At 43.6% G+C, this 26,294-nt stretch overlaps 1 protein-coding gene across 17 annotated transcripts in view; it reads right to left on the bottom strand.

The window, feature by feature from the left end:
• Window positions 1-1,260: 1,260 nt before the first annotated feature.
• The window catches only part of CTNND1 (catenin delta 1), a 47,755-nt gene continuing 22,721 nt past the window's right edge, over window positions 1,261-26,294 (bottom strand). For 2 of the 17 annotated variants that reach the window (XM_045485289.1, XM_045485290.1), the window contains exons 2-21: window positions 25,753-25,871; window positions 24,223-24,514; window positions 21,944-22,015; window positions 20,786-20,938; window positions 19,587-20,122; window positions 15,287-15,750; window positions 14,001-14,184; window positions 12,969-13,086; window positions 12,354-12,507; window positions 11,940-11,957; window positions 11,429-11,497; window positions 10,214-10,341; window positions 9,961-10,111; window positions 9,282-9,474; window positions 8,823-8,937; window positions 8,188-8,275; window positions 5,093-5,155; window positions 4,190-4,293; window positions 3,705-3,776; window positions 1,261-3,418 (exon numbers count right to left, since the gene is read on the bottom strand). In XM_045485289.1, coding sequence (XP_045341245.1) covers window positions 3,407-3,418; window positions 3,705-3,776; window positions 4,190-4,293; window positions 5,093-5,155; window positions 8,188-8,275; window positions 8,823-8,937; window positions 9,282-9,474; window positions 9,961-10,111; window positions 10,214-10,341; window positions 11,429-11,497; window positions 11,940-11,957; window positions 12,354-12,507; window positions 12,969-13,086; window positions 14,001-14,184; window positions 15,287-15,750; window positions 19,587-20,122; window positions 20,786-20,938; window positions 21,944-22,015; window positions 24,223-24,417 — 2,889 coding nt within the window. In that variant the 5' untranslated portion in view covers window positions 24,418-24,514; window positions 25,753-25,871 and the 3' untranslated portion in view covers window positions 1,261-3,406. Of the gene's footprint in view, window positions 3,419-3,704; window positions 3,777-4,189; window positions 4,294-5,092; window positions 5,156-8,187; window positions 8,276-8,822; window positions 8,938-9,281; window positions 9,475-9,960; window positions 10,112-10,213; window positions 10,342-11,428; window positions 11,498-11,939; window positions 11,958-12,353; window positions 12,508-12,968; window positions 13,087-14,000; window positions 14,185-15,286; window positions 15,751-19,586; window positions 20,123-20,785; window positions 20,939-21,943; window positions 22,016-24,202; window positions 24,515-25,752; window positions 25,872-26,294 lie in introns of those variants that run through there. The other 15 variants (XM_045485293.1, XM_045485294.1, XM_045485301.1 and 12 more) reach the window with 13 other exon arrangements.

Below are 26,294 nucleotides of genomic sequence, written 5' to 3'. Positions count from 1 at the left end.
AACGACAGATCTTAGGACTCTCAAGGATTGTAAAGAGAAAGCGTCCATCTGTTTCATCCTTTAAACCTAACATCCACAACACCTAGCACATAGAAGATGTTCAGTAAATATTTACTTTATGAGACAAAACAAATGAACCAAGCCAGGGAGAGGGAAGTGTAAGATTTGTTTCTAGCTCAATGTCAGTGGATAATAAAGAATATAATGGAAATAAAGGCTATTCACCAGTAGCCAGGTTTTTCTATAGAGACAGAAAAGCATCTCAAGTGAAACTACCAAACCACTTTGGAAAGCAAACTTAGATAGCTTTTTGGCTCCGTGATTCATCCTGCCGGTCTAAAACTACAACTGTCAGACACAAACTAAGCTTTAAAAGGGATCAGCTACAATGCTTAGATTTCCTGGTCTCACTGGCCCAACAAAGTTTTCATACCCAAGACCTAGTTCAACAAAATTGAGACATGACCATCATCAGAAGCTATAGATTTTTAATCTAAAGATTGGGCATACAGCAAAGCATTTTACATAAATTCTCACTTTTTTTTTTTTTAAATTATGTAACAGGAAATAGGGGCCCCAGAAAAATAAGTCTCTTTCCATAGGTCTTAATCCTTGGCCTCTGCAGTAAAGACAATCCCTGTCAACCCAGCAAGTGTCTGTGACTCACCCACATATTACTTGGTAGGACACAAAAGCAGCTATAGGTCTGTCCCTTGTCTTCTTACTAAAGGATTACCGATAGCCTGAAAAGCAACATTCTGGCCCAGTATTCAGTACTTATACACATGAGCCTTTTAATTCTACATTTTCATATTTATGAAATGAGGGAATATTGGAGGAAGGCAATTGGAGTTGTTAGCTTCTAATCTTCTACCCATAAAGTTAAATGTTCAAGAGGGCCACGTATCGCAATGGGCTTTTGTTCAACGTTAGTTTTGCCAAATGTTGCAAAACAAATCCAGTGACTAAGAAAGTCATTAATTCCTATACTTCAGTTTCCTATCTCTAAGTTAGCAATAAGCTTCCCGTGCCCCACATTTAATTTTTAAGAATCTTGAGGGGAAAAATGTTTCATATGTAATTACCAACAATGTTGCTTGGTAAGACTTAGGACTGAGCTCAAAGTAATCCGCTCCTGGTAAACCCCCTTCTGGCTGCTCTGGAGAGAAGAAGGACACTGATACACATAAGGAAATAACCGAGATGAAAAGGAAGGAAGAGATACAGCTTAAAGTGAAGAAATGACACAGACCCCCCACATACACACTTTAAAAACTTTATTTATATAAAAAACTCATTTGTTTTTAAAAGCATTAACAAGAGAGAAAGGAAAACAGAAAAGGTATGGAGCAGAAGACACGCCCCTTAGTACTGTTCGGTGGGGAGGTGGGATTTTTGGTTCTCTGGAATTGAATGTTTAGTGTTTTTATAAACAAAAAAGAAAAAAAAATAGTTAAAGGTCCCCAAAAGCCCATGGCTGTTCTATTACCCACACCCCACCGAGAAAAAGAGCACCAGGAAAAGAGCAGAAGAGGACAAGAGAAACCAAGAGTGGAGCCAGGTCCAGATGGGGGCAATTTCCCCTGTGCAGTATGTTCTTAGGGTCACAGAGAGGAAAAGGCTCCTTTTTGCCAGAAAAGGAGTGGGAAGAAATGGGGGGGGGGGGGGAGGGGGGCGGTAAATAAGGGATTTTAATGCATAGGGGAAAGGGAAGGGGGGTGGTGGGTTGTGCACTTGTCTCCTACCCCATAGCCTCAATATATAAGGGAAGGGGGAGAGAGAAGGATAAAGATTTCCAGTTGCATTGAACAGAGCTTTTAGATTAAGGGGAGGAGTAAAAGGCAAATAAGGAAAAGGGTTAAAAAAAATCAACCAGCATAGCAGCTGATTCCTCTAGCCCAACCCACTAATAAACACTAAACAGAAAGGAGGAGATGCTGGGGGTGGGGTGGGGCAGGGAGGGCACAGATGCGACTTCCCTCCGGCCCCTTGGGAGATGACGATAAATTCTGGGCAACTAAGGAGTAAGAGTCGCACCACTCACTCCTCCCACATTTTGAGATTCATCAGAACAGGATGTTTGCAAAACCCCAGCCATATACTATTGAGCAAAGCTGAATGGCTGAAATCAGAGGTTCTACCAATTCCCAATGGAGAATCTGAGGTTCTCTAGGTCATCCCTCCTTTCTGCTAGTTAGGGCCAATAGTGGGTAAGAAAGCAACAAAATATAATTTGCAAAATCATGAAAATGAGACTGCAGAGGCAAAGAAAGGCACATGGAAGGGAAGGAGGAGATGCACCCCAGGCCAAAGGCACAAAGAAGAGGCAAATCCAGGGGCGATCCCCCACCTTTTAAGGGTAAAGGGGGCAGGAGTATGTACATCAAGTCCTTTTGTCAGCCAACCAATCCAGGGAAAAGGCAGGGGAGGACAGAGCTAGAAGGGTAAGGAAAGGAGAAAGAAGGGCAGGGGGGAAGCCAGCTTCAAAGCTTCCTGCCAGTTTCAGACTAACTGATTCATGTACATTCCTACTAGCTCCTGCTAGAGGTTCTTCTCCTCCCCAGAAGACATCTTTTTGATCCTTCTCACCCAAAAAGTCTTCCTTGACACATTCTCCTCTTTCTACAGCCTCTTGCAAATGGCCAGGCCAAGTCAGCAGACATTTCACAGGATGGGAGAGGAAGATTAAGGACAGCCTTAGTAAAGGGCAGTGGCAGCAGCTGAGGGTTGGCATGAGGCTTGGAGAAGAGATGGAGTCTGTAGGTCCACAGTGGTCCCTGGCCTGGAGATGAGACCAAGGTTTCTTAATCTCAGTTCTAGGAGACCTTCACTTACTCAAGGGCCCTTGCCAGGTGGAATGTGCCAATGTTGCCAGCCTTCTTTGATTCAAAAATAGTCATCAGGAATACGGGAAGAGCTCACACTTCCGATTCTCCAAAAAAATAAAAGTCCCTTCCCCACCAAGAAAAAAAAATCTTGATTAAGAATCATCAGTTTATCAGAGTGCTGGACACTGCATAGACAGCATGTAACTTCCAATTCTTCCCACGGCTTCCAGTGAGGATTCCCACTCTCCCCCTCCCTCCACACAAGGCCAAGAGTTCCAGGGAGAACTGGCAAAAAGAGCTAATTTGCAGCAGTTTCTCAAGATATGCATATAACCGAGTCAGGCTTCTTGGGAGCAACTGGAGGGGATCTGGAGGGGGGAGGAGGGACAATTAAGCTTCACTGGAAGAAGGTAGGAGTTGGTAGAAAGAAGGTGGCCACTTAGGGCTATAAGGGCAGGAGGCAGCCTGGCAGTTGGCACAACAGTCCAGCGAAGAAAGGGAAAAATCGTCAGTCCATTTCACCACCAAAAAATAAAAGTACATATATTATAAGCCCAGATGTAGTGCAGACAGTGGTGCTAAATCTTCTGCTGTAGGGAAAAAAGAGAAAGAAACGTTAATAGGGTTGGGAATGAGGAGAACCAAAAGACAGTTGAGCAAATCCGGAGGGAGGAAAGCAGCACGGAATGGAGAATCAGATCACCGGAGGCACGTCCCAGCCTCTTAAGAGGCAATAATCACAGAAGCAGCACCCCCAAGCGCCAAGCGGCTGAGACTAGGGTCTCTGGCCCGACTGGATCAGCTTGATTGGCAAACTGCTGGCACATAGGGACCTCCTTCCTCAAGGACGATCTTGGGGGTGGCTGGAGGACATACCATGGAGGGGTTAGACACTTGGTCCCCCTCATCATCCAACTCTTCCTCCAGAGATTCCTGCCCCTCGTCCTGCTGTGAACACATGCAATTTGTTAGTATGAGAGTAAGGAAATAGAAACCTCGTGAGTATGTGCCAAACCTAAGGAAAATCCCGAAACTGGTCAACTCAAACAAAACAAGATAATAGTAAGAAAAGGGCAAGATATTCAAGAAAAGGCAGGGACAGGAAGAGAGTAATGTATGAGAATCTATTGGCATTAGTCACATCAGCAATACATTTATGGTCTTCCTTCTCCTAACCTGACCGTTGCAGAATTATGACCCAAGAAATCTCAACAGGAGTCAAAACTCCTACTTTTCCTGAAAATCCCTATCAGAAAAGGATACTGTCTTTCACTAGGTACTTTCTTCCTATTTCACAAAACATGAAGGTTTCAAAACAGAACTAGCCTTAGAAGGACAAGAGTATATAAAAGAGAATTTACCATCAGGGGTGTTCCCTTCAATGGCTCCATTTCACCTAGATCCCCGGATCGATCCAGTGTTCTGTTGTGGTCCCCTCTCTCATTCAGTGTGGAATAGTTGTTATCTAATGAAAAAAGTACAAGAAATACGATATTCCCTCTGGTGTACCATACATATTAAACAGATAAGTGTGAATTAGGCACCCCTGTTGGGAAGTAAACTTTATCAAATGCTCCAGAAAGTCATTAAGTTCTAGTCCTTGACTTAAGGTCCCTGACTTAAAAATAATTTGAATCTAGTTGGGAAGACAATTAAATGAAACACACAGAGTATGACATATGATAATAAAGCAAAACAGAAGAGATCTGTCTATAAATGGCATTGGAATTAAGAAGAGAGCGTAGGGGTGCTGCAACAGTCAGGAAGCACCTAACAAAGGAGACAGGACTTGGTTAAGCCTCTGGGGATAAAGAAAATTTAGCAAAGCAAAGGGGAAGAAGGGCATTCCAGCAGGAAGTATGCTCTGAGAAAAATTTAAAAAGTAAAGAGACAAAATAGCAAATTAGACCAGGTGGGCTGAAACAGAGTACATGGAAAGAAGATGGAAAGGGAGCCTGGGGTCAGCCTGTGAAACTCGGTAACAGTTTAAGGACCCAAACATAATTCTGTAGTAAGTGGGGGTGGGGACAAGGGTGAATTAAGATTTGGGGGTTTTTTTTGAACCTTTGAATATGTGGGAATGTGGAAGAAAGTAGATATATCAAGTTTCACTAAATCTCCTCACATCCTTCCAAATAGAAATGTCCAGCCAATGAATGCTCTCCCAGGATGATGAAGGTGCTAGAAAAGAAACTGCAGAGCCAGACAGTTCTCATCCCAATGAAATATAACTCCGTGTCCTTAGGCAGGAATTAATCACCTACCTAATGATTTTGTGTTTGATCCCATACTGCTCATCTGAATTTCTTCCCGATCAGGTTTCTTATCTATACGGAGTCAGAAAGTTATCCAGGTCAAAAGCCAACTCTTCAAAATCTATACTCATCATAAAAATTGCTCTCTGGTTGGTCCTCCCTCCCTCCCATCAAATTTTTACTGAGCACCCACTATGTGCCAGGCACTAGACAAAGCCCTCATGGGACTTAAGAGATCCCTTTCCAATGGAACCCTAACGTTCACTCTTAACAACCATTCACTCTTAACAAGTACTTGTTAAATTATTTGGTCTCCAGACCCCTTTACACAGTCTTAAAAATTATGAAGATCCAAAAAGTATTCACTGGTGTCAGTTATATATATATTACTATTTTCCTGTACTGAGAAATTTTAAGTATTTCACTTAAAAGAAAAAATAGGGTGGCATCTGGGTGGCTCAGGTGGTTCAGCACCTGACTCTTGATTTCAGCTCAGGTCATGATCTTACTGTTCGAGCCCCATGTTGGGTTCTGCACTGACAGTGTAGAGCCTGCTTGGGGTTTTTCTCTCTCCCTCTCTCTCTGCCCCTACCCCACTTGGACTCGGTCTGCCTCTCTCGAAAATAAATAAATAATTAAATAAATAAATATTTTTTTAACAGTAAAAATAGGGGTGCCTGGGTGGTTCAGTCGGTTAAGCTTCTAAGTCCTGATTTCAGCCCAGGTCATGATTCATGAGATCAAGCCCCACCTCAGGCTCTATGCTGACAGTGCGGAGCCTGCTTGGGATTCTCCCTCTCCCTCTGCCCCTCCCCCATGCTCTCTCTCTCTCAAAATAAACATTTAAGTTAAAAAAAACTTATTCCATGTTAACATTTTAATGTTTTTTAAAAGCAGGTTTGTGGGTTTTTGTTTTTGGTTTTTTGTTTTTTTTTTTTTACATTTTTGCACATGTCTTTAAAGTTTGGCTTAATAGAAGACAGCTGGATTTTCCTATCTACTTCTGTGTTCAATCTGTCATGATGTTATTTTAGTTGAAGTATATGAAGAAAATCCAGCCTCCCACAGACAAAAAGTTGGAAAAAGAATTTTCAACAATTTTTTCAGATAATTGTGTATATTCTTTGATAGTACGCTAATACACAACAAGTAGAACTTCTCTAAAGAGCGAGTAGAGTTTCTCTAAAGTTAGCAGTAATGTAGAATCTGAATCCAAATGAGTGACCTCTTCTTCACACTTTGTTAAATTAAAATGCATTGGTCTGTCTTGCGCTTTGAATGGGTCAGTTACCCATTCGTGATTCTGAAACACCACACACTAGTCATTTGGAAAATACTGGTTCACAGAGTAATGCAGATCTTCTACATGTTAACACATTTCATTATACAACATCAAAAGAAAAATCACAGTCATTACTATCACCACTGGTTTGATTAAAATGTCTTTTGGGGTGCCCGTGTGACTCAGTTGATTAAGCATCCGACTCTTGATTTTTGCTCAGGTCATGATCTCAGTTTCATGAGTTCAAGCCCCATGTCGGGCTCTGTGTTGGCAGTGTAGAGCCTGATTGGGATTCTCTCTCTCCCTCTCTCTCTGCGTGTCCCCACCCCATAAATAAAATAAACCATAAATAAACAAATAAATAAATAAATAGATAGATAAATAAATAGTCTTTTAAGTATGGGTGTGTTATCAGGCTCATAATGGCAGGTACAAGTTTTTCACTTGAAAATTCAGGCAACAAGTACTGCTAGTTATTTTTCCTGAAAGTGACAAGCTCATTGCATTCATTTTTGAGAAAATGTCTAGCAAATACTCAAGTCTAAAACCATAGCTTGCCATTTTTGCCCAAGTAAAAATGGCATTCCGTAAAAAGAGTGGCTGGTCCACTCAGAAACTCCAACTAGAGCACCTGTGCTTTCCCCCAGGTCCACTACCACACTCTGGATGCAGCACAGGGCTCGCCAAGTACTTCCTATTTCATCAGCACAGGAGATTTCAAAAAGACGTGTGCTCAAGGTCACAAACAATAAAATTAGTAATTCTTACAGCTCCATCAAGTACATTAACAAGTGAAACTGGCTCTTTTTTACATTGTGAGCGCACGGCCACGAAGCCTAGGACGGCTAGTGGTGTGGGGTTGCTGCCATAGCTGCTGCTGCAAACACTCCCACTGCTTCTGCATAGTCAGCACAGATGTCAACAGACATGGGGATCCTCACACCACATCTCAAGAACCCTGATGTTGGAACACCTGGGTCGCTCAGTCAGTTAAGCGTCCGACTTTGGCTCAGGTCGTGATCTCAGAGTTTGTGAGTTCGAGCCCCGTGTCGGGCTCTGTGCTGACAGCTCAGAGCCTGGAGCCTGCTTTGGATTCTGTCTCCCTCTCTCTCTGCCCCTCTCCTGCTCACACTCTGTCTCTCTCAATCTCTCTCTCAAAATAAAAACCTTAAAAAAAGAGAGAGAGAGAGAGAGAGAGAACCCTAATGGAGGCAAAAGCCAAGTGTCAGCAAGATAATAAGGGTTACAGCAAACACTTTCATGAAAAATAAAATGTTTCATAAAATACGCTAATTCATCTTTGGGGCGCAAAATTTATTTGCTCACACGGCAAAAGTGTTTAAAAGATAAAACCACAAATAGCAGCAGTGATCTCTGGGTAACAGAAATAAGTGATTTTTGTTGTTATTTTTCTGGTTACCTGAATTTTCTAATTTTTCAACAGTCCACATATTACATGGTATTATGTGGAAATTTAAAAACCAAAAAATAATCATTATGCAATATATACATACATCAAAGCACTATGTTGTACACCTTAAATTTACACAATGATATATGTCAATTATCTCTCAAACAGAGAAAACAGTTGTAAGTCCGCAAGCAAAGACAGGATCACTTCCAGGCTACTGCCTGTTTTCTCTTCTAATGCTCAGGCCTACCAGCCTCTGTGGTACAATCCTGAGGTAAAGTATTATTACCGTCTACCAAAAGACTAGCTCATGCAGTAACAAATACATATTCTATTCCACCGGAAGTAAGCCCACTGAAGAATAGCCGTGGTGGAGTAAAAGCAGAGGGGTACGCCCCCCAGACACTGTACCTGATTTTGGGTTCCGGTCAATGAGAGGGAGAGTGCTGTCATCATATGAATGACTGCTCTGGCTTCGAGAAGCATTGTTTAGATTTACCTGGAAGCAAACATAAAATGCAACAATGTCACAGAATACTGAACTCACCCATATTTTATTTCCCAATGGGCACAGATCTTTAGGTTCCTATTCCCAAATATAGCTCTTCCCAAAAGGTACCTCATATGGGTTAAATATCTACATAGTGAAACAAATGAGGGTTTTGTGGCTTCTATTTATGTTCCTGAACAGGAGATTACAGAGGTACCAAACACTCGCACTATCAGAAGGTGACCTAGTTTCCAGTAAATTCCTTCAAGGGGCTATGGCACATCTGGGGAAAAGTCAAACAGGCCATCTTCCCTCATCCCCACCAATGTGGACAGCATGCTGTGGCACCGAGGAGAACCACAGCTATTCTGGCACCAAATGAAGCATAGCATCGTTCTTTTCGGGGAAGGAGTAAACTGAATGATCTCCTTACTCAGAATGACTTGGGATAAAGCAGGACTTAAGGCAATAGTGAGGAGGAAGGAACCAAAGACAAAAGTGTTACGTGAAACCAAGGGAAAAAAGGGTCAAGTCTCAGGCCCAAGAGTTACTCTACCTGAAAGTCTGATTTCTTCCATCCTTCTTTTTCCAGTGGCTTCCGCAGCTCCTTATATCCCCAGATTGTCTGTAATACAAGTGCTGCTGCTCGGACTTCTTTTTCTGAACGGTTCCTTTTGAGGAAAGTAATACGATATGGAATTTGGGTGTTAAGACCAAGGAGGAAGCTGAGAGCCTGTACTCTCCAATATAATGTAACATAAGAAGAAATGCCGAAATGGGCAAGATCAAGTATTCACCAAGTTCTGTACTGTGTCCCAAACAGTGACACAAAAAAATGTTTGATGCAACAGGTCTGTTGTCAATTTATAGCTCAACATTAAGACAAAACATTAAGACAGCATTATCTCTTCACACTTTATATGTAAATAAGAAAGCAAACATGGAACGCTCCTTCCTAGTAACTCCCCTCTCACACACAAACTCTTCCAGTTGTCATTTTCAGTGTTAAACTCACCCTGATTTGTTGATCAACACCAGCTTCTCAATACCCTGTGTCTCTCGAAGCTTTTTGGCAGCCTCCAAGTTCTCAGCAATAACCTCATTGATGGTGTTCAAAAGAGAGACCACAGTGTCCTCAGAGAAATTCTGGGAAGAGCTCTGCTGCCCTCCTGGCAGGTTCTTTACCAAGTTCGGAATAGCATGTTTACCTACAGCGTTAAGACAGAAGGACTGTGTGCAGGGAGAACAAAGCAAGTCCAATATATGGAGCCTAACACTGTACTTAACTTGCATCAATCATATTAAGTGCAATTCACTGTCCACATGAATCAACTTCATTTTGCTATGGGGTTATCGTATCAGAAGAGCCATGAACATATGGTCCTTCTTACTCCTTTATTTATTCTCCCCTTTAGTCACATTGAAACTATGTGAATACTTTATATCAAATATGTTACAATGCCCACTAACAAAGCAAGTGCTTAATGAAGAATGGCTGTTTTTATTCTAGTTTTGAAGAGTTACCAGTTCTTGTCTTTCTAGGAACCATTAAACTAGAACCCTCAGAACCACAAACTATGGAGGACTAGCCAGGATCCCTCCTCTCAGTCACTGCAATAATAACTATTTAGCATCTGCCAGACTAAAGGCTTGGTACCGATACTGAGATTAACGATGTGCATCCAACTCCTTACCAATCAGTTCTTTGTTGCGAGCATCTACCGCCAGATTTCTCAGTGCTCCGGACGCAGCTTTCACTACACGCTCGTGTTCACTGGTCAGGAGGTCAGCAATGGCAGAAAGAGCCTTCTCTTGACGCAGAGCAGAGCGGATGTATCGACCATACTGGAAGTAACACACAAGAAGAGGTGGAACAGATTACAAACGGTGGCAAACTAGTTAGGTAAGTTCTCCCATCTCTAAGTCTATTTTCTGAAAAGTACTCACTGTCCAGCGCCCAGCACACAAGTTCTGGATAGCTCCAGCTGAGGCTTCTAGGATGGCAGGAGTCTTGCTCTCCTTGAGGAGTGAGATGTATATCCGAACCACCTCTGGCTGAAATAAAAGCTCATAGCCTGCACAAGAAAGGGCAGGAAAGCAGGGGATGCTAGTCATTACCTAAACACCAGGCTCTGGCTGGTTGAAGTTCAGCCTCAGTACTCTGGATTGATGGATTTATGCTCCTATACCATTAGACCCCCTGTACTCTCCCACTCACCCAAGAGCAAACTCAGAGGCTTGATTCCATGCCTTCTTAAGAATAATTCATCCATGGGAAGAGCAGAACAGACCTCAACTCATATGCAACTCCTTTCTCTCTTTCCTCTTTGTCTCTTCTCTTCCACAGTCTACTTTGGCCTTGGCACTCAGGGCATTCAGGTGCCCACTGACACCGCTCAGGGTTAAAGATTCCTCATCTCAAGTGAATTATTTCTAACTTAACTGAATCATTCTGTCTACCTTTACTATGACTAAGTACAAAGCCTATCCTAGATTTAACAACATCTAAAATTTTTACATCCATGAAGAACTGTGAATTTTAAATTTTTTTTTTTTCAACGTTTATTTATTTTTGGGACAGAGAGAGACACAGCATGAATGGGGGAAGGGCAGAGAGAGAGGGAGACACAGAATCGGAAACAGGCTCCAGGCTCTGAGCCATCAGCCCAGAGCCCGACGCGGGGCTCGAACTCACGGGCCGCGAGATCGTGACCTGGCTGAAGTCGGACGCTTAACCGACTGCGCCACCCAGGCGCCCCAAGAACTGTGAATTTTAAACTCACTGTACTGGTAAACATAAACACCCAAACTGTGAGAAAGAGGCTTCTTAGAACGATTACAGTCCTGAGGAGAGTAGTGGTTACTTAGAGCACCTCCGTTTCTGGCCTAGATGGGTTCAGGACCCTACCCATCCTCCAATAATCTGAAAAGTTGCCACAACAAGCCATCTTTCCTAAGTTACTGCTACAATACCAGTTTCCCAGTGCTCCACCATCATTCCATGCCCAGAGTAGGAGGACAGAGAACCATACTGTCTGTCTATCAGACTCTCTGTCAGAGAACCATACCGCAGAGTCTACTGTTAGGCTACCAAACGCTTGTCTGTGAACTATATATATATGAGACCGAGATCCCTGGAGACTAAAAAGAAAAATAACTTACCCCGGGCAGGACTAGTTCTTTTAGGGAAATCCACTGTATCGTTCGCTGGATCCTCTGTGGGTTTTTTCCCTTTGGAAATTAAAAAAAGGAGGGGAGGGGAAAAAGTTTAAGAAAGGAAAGAGTCCACATAGTGTACTTTTTATTCTTCAGTCAAAATCTTTGGATCAGAGATACATCAAGAGGGGGGAAAAAAACAAAAAACAAGGTCCCTCCCCACAAGCTGTCCCAGCAGGGGGCTGTGCAGAAACAAGGACAGAAAACAGGCAGCAGACAGGTAAGATAAGGATAAGCACCGTTGTTGCTGTTGTCCTGAGTTCTGATACCTGGGTCTGCTATCCAGAAATAGCATGCCATGAGCCATTAGCTCCAAAGAGGTGAACTTGTTTCAATGGTCCTCCTCAACTGAATTTTCCTACATGCATCCACAGGGAAGGGTTAGGAAATACTAGGGAAGCTAAAACCAAAGCATGCAAATTAGAAGTCCATAAGCGCCTTAAAAGATTCCACTCACCTCTGGAGAACCACTCATCTTCCAGTGCGTCACCCAAGGTGGAAAGCAGAGAGAAATGAAGGAAGAAAAATGCAGGAGAGAGATGTCAACAGGATCATGGGCAAATAAGCAGGGAAGCAAGGAGGAAAAGAAAAACACAGGAAACACAAAGGAGGAATGGGGGAGAAGGCCCCAGATTAGTTGAGTTCTCGTCCTTCACTGCCCCCAAACTGATACCAATGACCACCACCACCACCATGATCACCGCCATGAATGGAGAACACGACACTGGGGAAGCGGCTGCAGAGCGAGGAGATATCCTTGACTAGGCAGACTCGTGTACTGCTCAGAAAGTATTTTGTGCCTAAAGCTAAAAGAGTTCCTTCCCTTCCCCATCCTACATTAAAGAGCAAGGAACAAAGAACCAAAACTCACCTTTGCCCTTCTTGGCCCCAAAGCAACTGGCAGCATGTGGCCCAGTATTGTTGGCAACGTTGGGAGGTGCCTCTTGGTAACGCTCTGCCTGTGGGATCTCCCGGTGAACTTGGTATGACAAATTCCGAAGAAGGCAAACGCAGTTCTCCACAAGCTTGGGGACACAAGATAAAGGGCTCAGTGAGCGAGGAGAATGCCTATAGTGTTTCCCAGCAAGTACAGGTTTCCATGATCCAAGTATTAAAATACTGATCCCCAAAAGCATAGCCCAGTCCGTCATCTCTCACAAAGCCTCTTAAGTGCACCAAGCCTTTCAAAATCCTTGCAGCCTCAGGCTACTGGAAGGTTTCTGCCACCATTTGGTGTGTGACACAAAACCAAGGGTCACCCTTTTTCCTACTTAGGAAAATATAGAACCTTGGAAATACAGCTAAACAGCTTTAAAACAGATTATACACGTGAAGGAAATTCTAAAGAAAACCATGAGGAACATCTGCTTTAGGGAACAGGAGCTGGTACAGATACCTCAGGTCATCTGAAAGCCTGAGATGGTAGGTCTGCACTACTGGTGCCTCATGGTTGCTGTGAATGGAATTCACTCAGCTGTCAACTTACCTTGCTGTCTGAATCCTTCTGCCCAATCTCAGCCTGCACAATGAAAATGAGGGCATCCACTAAACCATCACATTCCCGAAGTTTCCGGCGAGCCTCACTCCTCTCTGAGCTGACATTCCTGAGGGGAAAGGGAGAGGCTTTAAGATGACTCAAATCTAGAAATCCTCCCTTGATATCTTCAACATTTACAAGCCTCCTCTGTATCTTTTCTTTTCACTATAACGAATAGTGAGTACTTGTTATAAGCAAGGCACTGCGGTTAGAGAAAGTTAAGACAATCCCTACTTTCAGGACATTTATACTGTTAACAGTGCTTTAAGATAGAATAGATACTTCTTTCATGGAAGGACGAATGAAGAATGGAGCAGAGAACACAGGGGTATACTCCAAAGAGAGAAAGAAAATTTTCATGAAATAAAGGCATTTTTGAGTTTAGCCTCAAAAGATAAATAAGGAGGGGCGCCTGGCTGGCTCAGCCGGTAGAGCGTGCGACTCTTGATCCTGGGGTTTTAAGTTCAAGCCCCACGATGGGTGTGGAGATTACTTAAAAAAAAAAAAAATCTGTAGGAAAAAAAAGATAAAAGAGACAGGGGTGATGTGGACTGAAGGAAGAACAGTTCCTCCCCCTACCCTTCTAGTACATTTTGTACTCCTTTTGTTCACTCATTGCAGCCTTACTTGAAATACATATCATTGAGGACAGGGACACAGACACACACAAAAGCTCCAAGCTCAGGACTTGACAAGTGCTTTACATGTGGTAGATATTGAACAAACATTTACAAATTAAATGAACAAAGTCAAAGAGGCACAGAAGTGAGGATGTGCAGGGAACAACAAGTAAACCGGCGTAGTGAACGTATGTGGCATGCAAAGGAGTAGTGACAAAGGTAGAAGACAGGCTGGAGTCAGAGTCATTCCTCCAGTCACAGGAATGGAGGCTGAGTGACAGGCTGAAGAATTTAAAAAGAAAAAAAAAAAATGTTAGTCCTCAAAACTTCAATCTTCATACTCTTGAAGCCCTTATGTTACCTAAGACAGCCAGCTGTGTTGGTAAGCACCGACTCCCACTCGATATGGCGCGGTTTGCAATCTTCATTTGGTTCCCGCTCCCAACCAGAGTGTGGGATGATCACCTCATCTGTCAAAGCATGCAGTGCATGGTCCACAATCTCCATTTTGATTGAGTCATGGGATGAGAGATTCCACAGGGTGCCTGGCAGAGACAACTCATCAGATAACCTCTCCAACACCCAACACAGGATGTTTGAAGAAAGCCAAAGAGAATCCCCTACTCCATCATTTCTCAGTCTTCCCCAATACTTTATAATCTGGTATAACCAGATACATTATACTGATATTTAAGCTTTTGTTTGTGACTCACGGTAAGAAATATACATTATGGCTCAACATACACATACATACATACGTGTCATGAAATAAAATTTCATAAAGTAATACTTACTTATAAGCAATGCTCTCTGGGCTATCTCTACCAGTTTCTCAACTTCAGCACCACTGACCTTTTAGGCCAGATAATTCTTTGTTGTGGGAAGCTGACCTGTCCACTGTTAGATGTTTAGCATCTCTGGCTTTTACTCATTAGATGCCAGTAGCACTCCCCACAAGCCAAGTTGTCTGTCTCCAGACACTGCAAATATCCCCTGATGGGCAAGATCAGTCCTGAGAACTAATAATCTACCCTATTTTTTGTTCTTTCTTTCTCTTGAAATACTGATTGGGATTCACAAAACTGTATTTAATATGCACTAATGGATCACGACCTACAACATGAAAAACAACTCTTCTAAAGCAAGGGCCACAAGCTCGATTGTCTACACACGCCAGGCAGGTATGTCAGAAGCAGATACTTAAAAGAAATTACAAGAGAGTAGAAAAACGGCAGACACCCAGCTTCAGTTTTGGGAGACAACTTCCTACATGGCAGTAGTTGGCTAAAGGCAATAGAATACGTTCAGGATTATTGCAAACCGGAGCGCACACGTACCAATCAGCTCAGACCAACTGTCAGGGAGCAAAATAAACCTACTGTTACCAATCCTTGCACGTTTTTACCAGAAGCCAAGAATCTGGAATTTTAAGTGAAATCTTCTGAATTTTAAACATCAGCAACCAATTCTTTAAAATTTTGAAAACCTTGTGTGATCCAAACAAATCTGTGAGATGGATTTGACCCAAAGACCACCAGTTCACGACCTTGACTCAAAAATAAAAGGACTGGAAATCCTTCTAGCTCTCAACACCTCCAGGGGTAAGAGTAACCCCAACCGAGCAGTCCTCTTGTGCCTGTAACTCACCAGTAATGACTTCGGTGAGGTCCATATCACGAGCCTTTCGGAGCAATCGCACAAGGGCAGGAACACCATCACAGTTTTTTATGGCGATCTTGTTATCCTGGTCACGCCCAAAAGAGATATTCTTGAGAGCTCCACAGGCTCCAAGATGCACTTCCTTTTTGGGGTGGTCTAACAGCCCCACCAGTACTGGGATTCCCTTGAGCTTCCGAACGTCGGTCTTCACCTTGTCATTGCGATAGCACAAGTGTTGCAGGTATGCAGCTGCATTAGACTTGACAGCATCCAGGCGGAACCCTAACATGGCTATCACCTCTGGCAGCTCTGGCTGTCTCCAGTTGGGAGGTGGTGGCCCTCCCTTGCGCAGGCTATCCAAGCTTGCTAAACTTCCCCGTTCATGCTGGGCCAGAGGAGCCCAATAGTACTGGTCCGATGGCACCTCCTCACCAATCATGTCTTCATAGCTCCTGCAGTGTTGGAAAAACCAAGAGGAAAGACGAATACATCAAGTTGTTGAGTCTGGTTTCCCGGTGAGCTCCCATGACCCCTCACCTCCAAGGCAAGAGTAACTTCAGCTCCAGTACGCTAGATCTTACCTCTCCTTTGCAGAAATGATGCGTTGATCAATTTTTCTTAAGGAGAGAAGGTAACAATTTTAAAGGCATCTGCATTTAGATTAAAACTACCTTTTTTTCCTATCAAGTTTACTAGCTTGGAAGAGAGTAACAAATATTCAGAGACGTTAATCACAAAAAAAGAACCAAATCCTGACTGCTTAGCACTTAAATGATACCTGACAGCTAACCTCTCTGGATAGAGACTGAAATAAACCCTCAGATGACAGGGTTAAACCAAAGAAGTCAGCAAACAATGTCTGAGAACAGTTCTTACAAGCCTTTAGCTAAACAGGAAATGAGGCATCTACACACAGGAAACAGCTGCTGGGATTAGACCCTTAAACACACTTCTTATTTAAGCCTCTCCTTATCTTATTTTGGAAATTATAAGAGAGGAGGTGATAAGAGTAAAAACAGTACATGCCTTCTTGGTACATCACATGAGGACTTCGCTTTGGTATGAGCCTGAACATTAATTTTCACAGTCCACCCCAACGTCATCTCTGCTATTCAACAAATATGTTTGAGATAGGATTTCTAGCCTCTAATTTCTAAATACCTCAGATTCTGTCAAAACAGAGGCTACAGAACACCACAGCATTTGGGATACCCAGTCACCAAGAAAAGTACAAAAACAAAGCAACTGAAGGTTTAGAGAAGTCTAACCAGAATTCTTCCTATTTCAGTACTACCAGCAACCACTAGAGGGTGAATCTGTCACACTATTATTTATTCATAACCACCAGGAAGGAAGAGACCCATTATCTGTGAGCTCATCTCACTCTTTGGCTCCCATAGGAAAGAGGAGAATCTATTGTGTGGAACTCTCCAAATGAGTCTGTTGTTTGTTCCACAAAACCCCTCCCACTGTCAGCCCAACCCTCAAGGTTAGCCAGGAGCCAAGGGCCTGCCTCAAAGCTGTCAATATCAACCACTCAACAGCAACTCAGATGGACGAAGCATTTAGTAAAAATCACTATTTTTTAATATCATTGAAACAAAATGAACAGGTTATAGAGCTGAGTTTTAAAAATAAGCTACTAGGGGCGCCTGGGTGGCGCAGTCGGTTAAGTGTCCGACTTCAGCCAGGTCACGATCTCGCAGTCCGTGAGTTCGAGCCCCGCGTCGGGCTCTGGGCTGATGGCTCAGAGCCTGGAGCCTGTTTCCGATTCTGTGTCTCCCTCTCTCTCTGCCCCTTCCACGTTCATGCTCTGTCTCTCTCTGTCCCAAAAATAAATAAACGTTGAAAAAAAAAATTAAAAAAATAAAAAAATAAAAAAAAAAAATAAATAAAAATAAGCTACTGAACAGTATTTTAAGTAAGATTCCAGTTTAGCAGAAGAAAAAGAAAGGGTATGTTTACCTGCGTAGGAAAAAAGAACTCGCACCGAAGGAAAGGAAACACACCAAATGTTAACCATAGGTCTTTATCAATGGATGGTGTGCCTTTCTGGGTTTTCTAGTTTTTAGTGAGCATATTTTACTTTGATTATTATTTTAATATAACCAATCACAAAAACAATTGCTATAACCAAGATGTTGGTCACTCAGTTGTATTTCCTTCTTTTACAAGCAGTGGATCATGACATTCTTTCCCTTGTTTTACAAATAACAAAGCTGTACCCAGAAAGATTAAATGACTTGCTTGAGGCTATATAGCTAGTGGCAAAGGGACAACTAGAAGTCTTCTGGTTCAGTGCTTTTTCCACTAATCATTCTGCCTTACTGTTTCCGTTTGACCTTGTATTACTCTCCTAGGCCTAGAGCAGGAAGCAGCAAATGTTCTTGCTAGTCAAGCAGGTTTCCAAGTCCAGTGCCACCCTGGAACAGACCCAAGAACCAGGCCCCAGACGCTCTCTATGTCAATTGCCACAGCAAGGGACAGCAGAGAATGAGCTGGCCACCCACACCTGCCTAGGTCCAATCACTCTACTAATGAGGAAGTCAGAAAGGCAGATTTGTTAACAAGCAGAAGGGCCAACACCCTGGGCAGACTCTTTGGTGATAGCTGTTATCTACCAGTGCTCCAAGTTGCACCAGCTGAGGTCTGATGCCCACCCCACTGCCCCCTCCCCCCAATGAAAGGTGAGTCACATGGGAGTTGGACTAGCTGTCCAAATGATACAATACCTAAAAGGTGAGTGACTCAGGCTTAGATAATGGGGCCTCTACCCCTGGGCCCAGCCCAGTTCATTATTAACCAAAGCTACCTAATATGAGGAAAATGAGCACAAAGGCATTTGCTTTAGAAGGTTATGATCCCATAGAGAAATTCAGCAACAGCTGCTAGGATAGCCTTACCATCAAGACATCTATACATCTTCCCCTTTACTTCTTATTTTTCCTTGCCTAGTAAACACTATGTCTCTGATTTAATCTAAAGCAGAGTTGGCAGCCTATGGGCCAAACTTGTTTTTGCACAGCCCCAGAGCTAAAAACGGACTTCTATATTTTTAAGAGTTTGTAAAAAGAACAACAACACACAACAAAAATTATACATGGCCCGCAAAGCCTAAAATGGTTCTATCTAGTCCTTCACAGAAAAGGTTTGCCAACTCCCATTCCAAAGCATTCTCTCAAGGCAAACCATCTACCAGCCCAAACATCAATCATGCCCTTTTTCAGATCACCAAAGAATCCTCCGGGATGAGTAGTAAAGTCAGAAGAGGCAGCTGCTTAGTGACCTTTCAGAATGTCACTAATGTACCACCCTCAAAGGATGCCACCCCCATTTCATTTTATAATCAAATGTAAGAACCAAAACACAGTGTCAATTTGGGCTTTTGTGAGATCAAGGTTTGTTTTTAACTTGAGATTAAAATCACCATGGGGAGGGTTCTCCCTTCACTGTCTATTCTGGCCTAGAAAGCCTAAAACCCTCAACTCAGAATACCAGATCAGATGCTGAAGAAATTCACAAGAGCAAGGGAGTGTCCCACAGCCCCAGGCACCAAGCTCCTTTGTGATGCTGCCTATCTCTAACTGGGGGTTAGGCAGAAACAGCAGAAACTCTTGGCATAGAAGCAAAGGCCATTCTTCAGGATATAGACCAATAACCATCACAAGTCATTTTCTATAATTAGATATATGACTTCTATAATGAAAAAGAGACAAAAAAGCAAGTCGATATCTAGTAAAATCACAGAAGGGAAGACACAAGTGTCTCTTTTTTTAAATTTTTTTTTTTTTTTTTCAATGTTTATTTTTATTTTTGGGACAGAGAGAGACAGAGCATGAACGGGGGAGGGGCAGAGAGAGAGGGAGACACAGAATCGGAAACAGGCTCCAGGCTCTAAGCCATCAGCCCAGAGCCTGACGCGGGGCTCGAACTCCCGGACCGCGAGATCGTGACCTGGCTGAAGTCGGACGCTTAACCGACTGCGCCACCCAGGCGCCCCAAGTGTCTCTTATTGAAAAACACTTGGAGAAAGAAGAGGGGAGCCTGGGTGGCTCATCCATCTGACTCTTGATTTCAGTTCAGGTCATGAACCCAGGATCGTGGGATCAAGTCTGGCGATGGACTCTGCTGAGCGTGGAGCCTGCTTGAGATTCTCTCTCTCCCACTACGCCCTCCCCTACTTGCTCTCTAAAACAAATAAAATGAATTAAAAAAAAAAAAAAAAAAAGAAGAGCTGTCCCTTTTCACTATTTTTAAAAGACCCTTACCTTCCCCTTTTCTTCCCTACCTGAGTCGTCGGCGAGGGTCAGAGGGCGTCCCTGTCCGACGGGCAGTGCCATAATCAGACATCATGCCGTAATCCAGATCATCATAGCCCATGCTACGTTGGTCGTCCTCTAGCCCATAAGGCTCTGGATGAAAACGATGCAGATCCACACTGCTCCCACCTACCCGAACCTGGGGCTGGGGCCCATAGACATCCTGTCTACTAGGTGCCCGATAACCTTCCATGCTGGGCCGATACCGCTCCTCAATGCGGGTCACCCGGGACAGACTACCATAGTTGTCACTGCTACTTGGATAACCATCTTCATAGTGGCGGCTATATCCATCAGGAGGGTAGTGGAAGTTCCTGGGAAGAGTAGCAGTGCCTGCTTGCCCCACATAGGGACCAGGTCCCCCATTGCCATTCTTGCGAAAGTCACGACCCAGAGTCTGGATATAGTTGTTAGAAACTGACGAGGCATCCACAGGCAGCCCATCTGGTCCCATAGGGACTGGCTGTACTGTCCGTGTTGTCACAGTCTTCACCACTTTCTTGACCTTCAAGTAAGGAAAGAGAAAAGAGTGAACAATAGAAGCTTAAATCCTAGACTGCTCTAAGAAATGAAATAAATCCCTACTGCCAGACCACTTTATCTAGAAATGCCTTACGCTTTACCATCTACCCTCCTCTCCATCTTAGAGGAAGTCCCCAGGCAGGACAGCTGCACTGACAGTAACTGTGCCTATAAAGGAAGCTACTATAGACCTTATAAGGTCTTTCTTCCTTCCCCATTCCATTAGATTTTCCCAGATCTCTTCTATATTCCCTGTCTGGCCAGAGACCACTTTCTTTATGCCTCCACTACATACATTCAACACCTTTCATCCACCTTAATTTTTTTTTTTTTTTTAATTTTTAAATTGTTAAATTTTTTTATATGTTTATTTTTTTTTAGAGAAAAAGAGAGCACAAGGAGGGGAGGTTCAGAGATAGAGGGAGACAGAATCCAAAGCAGGCTCCAGGCTCCGAGCTGTCAGCACAGAGCTCGACATCGGGCTTGAACTCATGAACTGTGAGATCATGACCTGAGCTAAAGTCAGGTGCCTAACTAACTGAGCCACCCCAGTGCCCCCACCCTAATTAAGTTCTTAATCCCTCCCAGTAAAGCCCACAAGAAGACCTCCTCCATCATCCCCGACCTCGTATAAGTCTTAGCTTACTGTGGTCTCTGTGCGCCGAGTAGTTCCATCATCAGAGGTCTCCACGGAGACAACAGACATGGCTCCCTCCGGGTCCTCCTCCGTGTAGGTCTCCACAATCTGCCCTGGCTCCTGCATCCTGGGAATGGTACTATACACAAGGTGACTGTGATCCTATGTGGAAAAGAGGAAAAGCAAGAAACAGCCATAAAGATCAACAGTCCAACCCAATGACAAGCAGTCTCCCTAGAGACAAAGACTTCTCATGCATCTTCCATGGGCCCCAGGATTTTCAGAGGGGTAGCTTTCCACACGTTTTGAACTTCTACAAAAGAGCAGAAGCTATAATTTCCCAGTTCTATTCATCTAACAAATAAGAACTGAGGGGTATCTGGGTGGCTCAGTCGGTTGAGGGTCCGACTTTGGCTCAGGTCATGATCCTGTGGCTTGTGGTTCAAGCCCCGTGTCAGGCTCTGTGCTGACAGCTCAGGCTCTGGAGTCTGCTTTAGATTCTATGTCTCCCTCTCTCTCTGCCCCTCCCCTGCTGATGCTGTCTCTCCTCTCAAAAATAAACATTCAAATATTACACACACACACACACACACATATATATGTGTGTGTGTATATATATACATATATACATATATATATATATATATATAAACTGAGTTAACTATAGCCACATCAACACCCAAGTGACAGAGACAGCAGACAGCAGATTTAACTTCCCAGTTCTGGTCGTCAAAGTGAATATGATCTGTGTTGACCGCGGCTACATCTACATATGAGTGATCCTTCAAAAAAGAAGTTCAACCAATAAAGAACTTTTAAGATGAACCAGAAAAATCCCCAAAAGAGCCATCTTCTGACTGGCTCTGTACCCTTCAGAAACTGCCTAAGGCTCAAGACCAACCAGATTTCAGGTAGAAATAGAAGCATGCCCATTCCAGAAAAGGGATGCAGTAATTGAGGGATCAAATACCGGATCAAGAGCCATTAAGATTCATTCCAAAATACAATCATCTATACATTGAAGCTCCACTTTTTTATTTTCCTAATTAATGGGGGGGGGGGGGGGGTACTTACAATGTACTTTACAAGACACCCATAAGCTCTTATAGGCTGGGGAAGGAAGAAGATACAAATGAAACAGCTGAGACTGTGAACCAAAGAAGTTACCTGGGGTCCGTTGAGTTTCAGATCTGAAAATTTCTGTCGCTCAAGGTCAGCATCGCCCACAAACCGGCCGTTCTGAAACACAGCCCACAAGGAGATAATTCATTTTGTGGCCTTCCTTTGCTCTATCAAATACAAATTATCTTTTTTTCCAAACAGGAAAAGGGCTTTCAAAATGATATTTGTGGCCTGGAGTCCTTCTGTCAAGTACTTATAAAAGAACAACATCACCCCTTAGTTTTAGCACTTTCCTCAAAACTGGAATTGGGCCTGGTACTAGCAGACTGGGTCTTTGGAGGATAAGAAGGTAAGCTCTATGAGGGCAGATGTTTGTTGTATTTTTAGTTTTCATTTTTTGGTCAGTTTTGTTCAATCATGTATTTCCAGTGCCCTGACCAATGCTTGGCACATAACAGGCACTCAAAAACTATTGGCTGAGTAAATAGCAGAGACTCAGGTAAGTCCTTAAAAATATAAGGCTAGGTTGAGGAGTTTCCAAAGGCCTTCTTTTTAAAAAAAAATTTTTTTTTTAACGTTTATTTATTTTTGAGACAGAGCATGAATGGGGGAGGGTCAGAGAGAGAGGGAGACACAGAATCCGAAACAGGCTCCAGGCTCTGAGGGGTCAGCACAGAGCCCGACGCGGGGCTCGAACCCACGGACCGCGAGATCATGACCTGAGCTGAAGTCGGACGCTCAACCGACTGAGCCACCCAGGCGCCCCTCCAAAGGCCTTCTTTATTGCTCCGTCCATATTCATGCTATACTACCACTGGAAACTTCCATATCAGAGAGACGCAAGAGATAGGAGTCTCTCTTTCCAATAGGAAGAAAATGAGTACCCCAATTCCCCTCAAGCAGACAGTTGTCTCAACATCATCTTCACCAATGTTTAGAGCCACGGAACACAAGTTGCTCTGTCTTAAGCAGCAGGAAATAATCTGACAACGTTATACTATGTAAAAATACATTTGACTGCTCCTCTTCCAATAGAAAACTGTGAGATCCAGCCACCTTGGGAGACTTCCCCCACCCTTCTCCCATTACCTAGGGAGTGTAATGCTGCAGGGAGAGGAAGTTAAACATTATTTTCAGGAAGAAGGAAGGGTGTGGCTTCACTGCTGAACAGAAGTTAAAAATAAAAAAGAGACAGAACGAGAAATCTTGTACTAAATCCTGGAATTCCCCACCACCTCCAAGCCTGAGCAGTCCTGCTCTCCCCATTCCATATATACCTCTCATTCCTGACCCTCAATTCTGGTTCCTATAAAAATCCTAGGAATCTTGCAAACACACTGCCTCCAAGTTCCTGATCATCCCCTAAATGGACTTCTGTCCACTCACTCAATATGCTCCTCAGCACGAGGGACCTTCTCTGTCTTAAAAAATAAATAATCAATGAAAAAGGCAACTGGAGCATAAGCTGGAGCATAAGCACTGTTGTTAGTTCCCACAGGAGATCCCTTAAGATGGAGTCTACTGGGCAATGCCTACTCTACACACACACACACACACACACACACACACACACACACGAACGCACGCATAACCTCAGACAGATTATATCACAGCAAAGTCAGACCAGAGAAACCATAGGAAACACAAGATACTTCTCATTTCTAACACCAACTCCCCCAAGTCACATCACAAAGTCAGCCAACCCAGAGACCACTGGCTCCTGTGGTTATCTGGATTAAATAGCAGCACGATGCTCCTTCTCCAGCTCTAACCAATGATCCCTTCCCTCCAAGACATGATTTGCAAAGCCAACAAAACTAGCACGCAAGGACAATATGGAGGGGGAATACACAATTTATGGACACTGCCACACCTTCTGAGCAGACTGTTCCCTGAGGGAGACTGAACTGGAGCCGAGAATACAAGATGCCCAACTGCGCCAACCACTAAGCAGACATTTACTTTCTTGAATTTTTGATACCAAGTTGGGGAAAAAAAATCAGAGAAAACAGAAGTAACTTGATTACAGCTCAAAACTATATGATCTAGAATCCCAACCCAGAAACCCCACTCCAGCAAAACAGAAGTCAGACGGATGCTTCTTGAGATAAGTCCACTCAACTCAGCAGAACAGCAATATCCCCTGTGTCTTATATCAGTATTTAACACCCCTGGATAGGTTCACCATGAAGCATGGGCACTGGACAGCCCAGCACCATGAGGAAAAGTAGTTTCCCAGGTAGGATCATAGCCTCCCTATGACCATGCCAAAGTCCTACCTGCAGGTCTGATGGAGAGTCCTACCTGCAGGTCTGATGGGTTACCTGATGCCGGCGGGTGAGGGTGCCGTTGGCCATGAGTGGGTTGGCATCTTGTGGTGAGACCCGGACGCGTTCCAGTTGCGCCGAGACGTGGCGCCGCTCCTCCTCCAGCGCCCGGGTCAGCTTCTCAAACTGGGCCTCTTGCTCCTTCACAGAGGCCAAGATGCTGGCGGTCGACTCCACCTCTGAGTCGTCCATGAAGGTAAAGGGCGGAGCCGCCGCAGAACAGGGTAAAAAGGAAGGTGTGGATCACAGAGGGAGGAGCAAGGAGGGAGAAGGCCCCCCTCACTTCACACTACCGGGAGAAGGTAAGAGAGAGGAGAGAAAAGGTCACAGGTCAGAGAAGACAGATGAATCATTAATCCCAGAGCCAAAGATGCCCTCTTGTGGTTTTACTGCGATGCAGAAAGCCAGCCACCATCAAGCCTGGGAGCCCATCACCAGTGTCCGCTCAAGCAGGATCCTTTGCCCGTTACCCTTTGGTAAACACCTCACCAGAAATAGTTACTGAATGGAAAGGTGCAACTAGATCCAAGTCTATACTGTTGGCACAAGAGGGAGAATACGGCTAAGGGCTGCAGTCATGACAGATTAAAACTAGATTATTTTTCCCTGGGAAAATTTGCTGGCATCAACTCAATGAAAATTGTAACTCCACATTACAGACCAGCACTCGCTGTCCTGCAAGAGCAAGCCACTGTTAGAGGTAAGGGAGCAGTACAGGTCCACAGATCTTCCTCAACCTCCCCAAATCTGAACACTGAAATTGCTGCAGTGGTGGCAAAATACACTAAATGAAGATGCTAAATTAGAAGGCCAATTAAAAATGGAAATATTAAAAACTTGCTATCAAATGCAGGAAACAAAATGAAGGCCCCCATATTTAATACATTCATGAAGGGGCCTTTCTAGGTTTCAAAACTGTACTACGATACTGGAAGGCAAACCATGTGCCTTGGCTAAAGGAGACAAGGGAGCAAAAAAACCCACAAAAATTCCATATGTAAAAACGCACCCGTGCAGCGACCTTTGCCTCCCTTGGGGAGTTGGAAAACGAGCATGAGGCTCAAACTCTGAAACTGTCCCTTGAAGTAGTTCATATTCTAATTTCCAGACAGTCAATTGCTGGAACTTCCTACATCCCTGTTATTCTACAGAAAGCTCTAAATAAACCAACTATATTTTTCATCTTTACTTACTCCAACTCAGGGTAATATCCAAGTATCTAGAGGGCTGGTGTGCTAGTTATACAATAAATGATAGTTATACAAAATGAAGAGTTCCCCCTATCCTGTTACATTAACTGCAAGTTGGCCAGTAAATGGAGGGGCACTGTAGTCATACTGTTGGACTGAACAAGGTTTCTCACTTACAAATTGGCTATAGATTTTATGGCCAGCTCACAATATACCATGTCAAGAGGCAGGTTTTAAAATAAACTCTCTTCCCCTCCTTCACCACCCTCTCATCAACCCCCTAAAGAAAAAAGACACTTAAAAATTTTATTCTTAAGAAACATAATTCCATACACACCTGTTAAGAGAAGGTCGTAACTGATTGGCTTAAAACAGAGAACAGCCCAGTCTAGATTCAAAAAATCATGGGAGAAGCATCCCAGCCACCACAGCAAGGAGGAAGCAGGAAGGAGACAGCTGCAGAAATATTTGAAGGAAAAATGGGAATGAGAGGAAAATAATATATACACAAAATATTAAAAAATAAGAGGAACAGGGGCAGGTATTGGGAGAAGGACAATCTGGGAATAGAAGGGAGTGAGTGATGTATAAAATACGACTTGGAATTGCTTAATGTGACAAATGCCCTTTGGACTTTGCTCTGTCTTCAGGTATTTGGACGTTGGATGTAGTTTTCACTAAAACCTGGATTCTACTGTCATAGACTACTTCTGTACAAAACCAGGGGTAGGTTATAATATGGATAAAGATTCATTTACCCCCTATTCCCAGCAACCAAATTGGGGGGGGGGGGGGGGAATGTCGTTGGAATGCCCTTCCCCCTCCTTCCCACCTCTAAGGCAGAAACCTCAAAGCCCAGTCCCAGCATGCCCACAAAGA

The sequence above is a fragment of the Leopardus geoffroyi genome, chromosome D1 (genome assembly GCF_018350155.1).
Source record: "Leopardus geoffroyi isolate Oge1 chromosome D1, O.geoffroyi_Oge1_pat1.0, whole genome shotgun sequence".
Classification (NCBI taxonomy): Eukaryota; Metazoa; Chordata; class Mammalia; order Carnivora; family Felidae; genus Leopardus; species Leopardus geoffroyi.
Note: the sequence above shows the minus strand (reverse complement) of the source record. Positions and strands in the feature narration are given on the sequence as shown.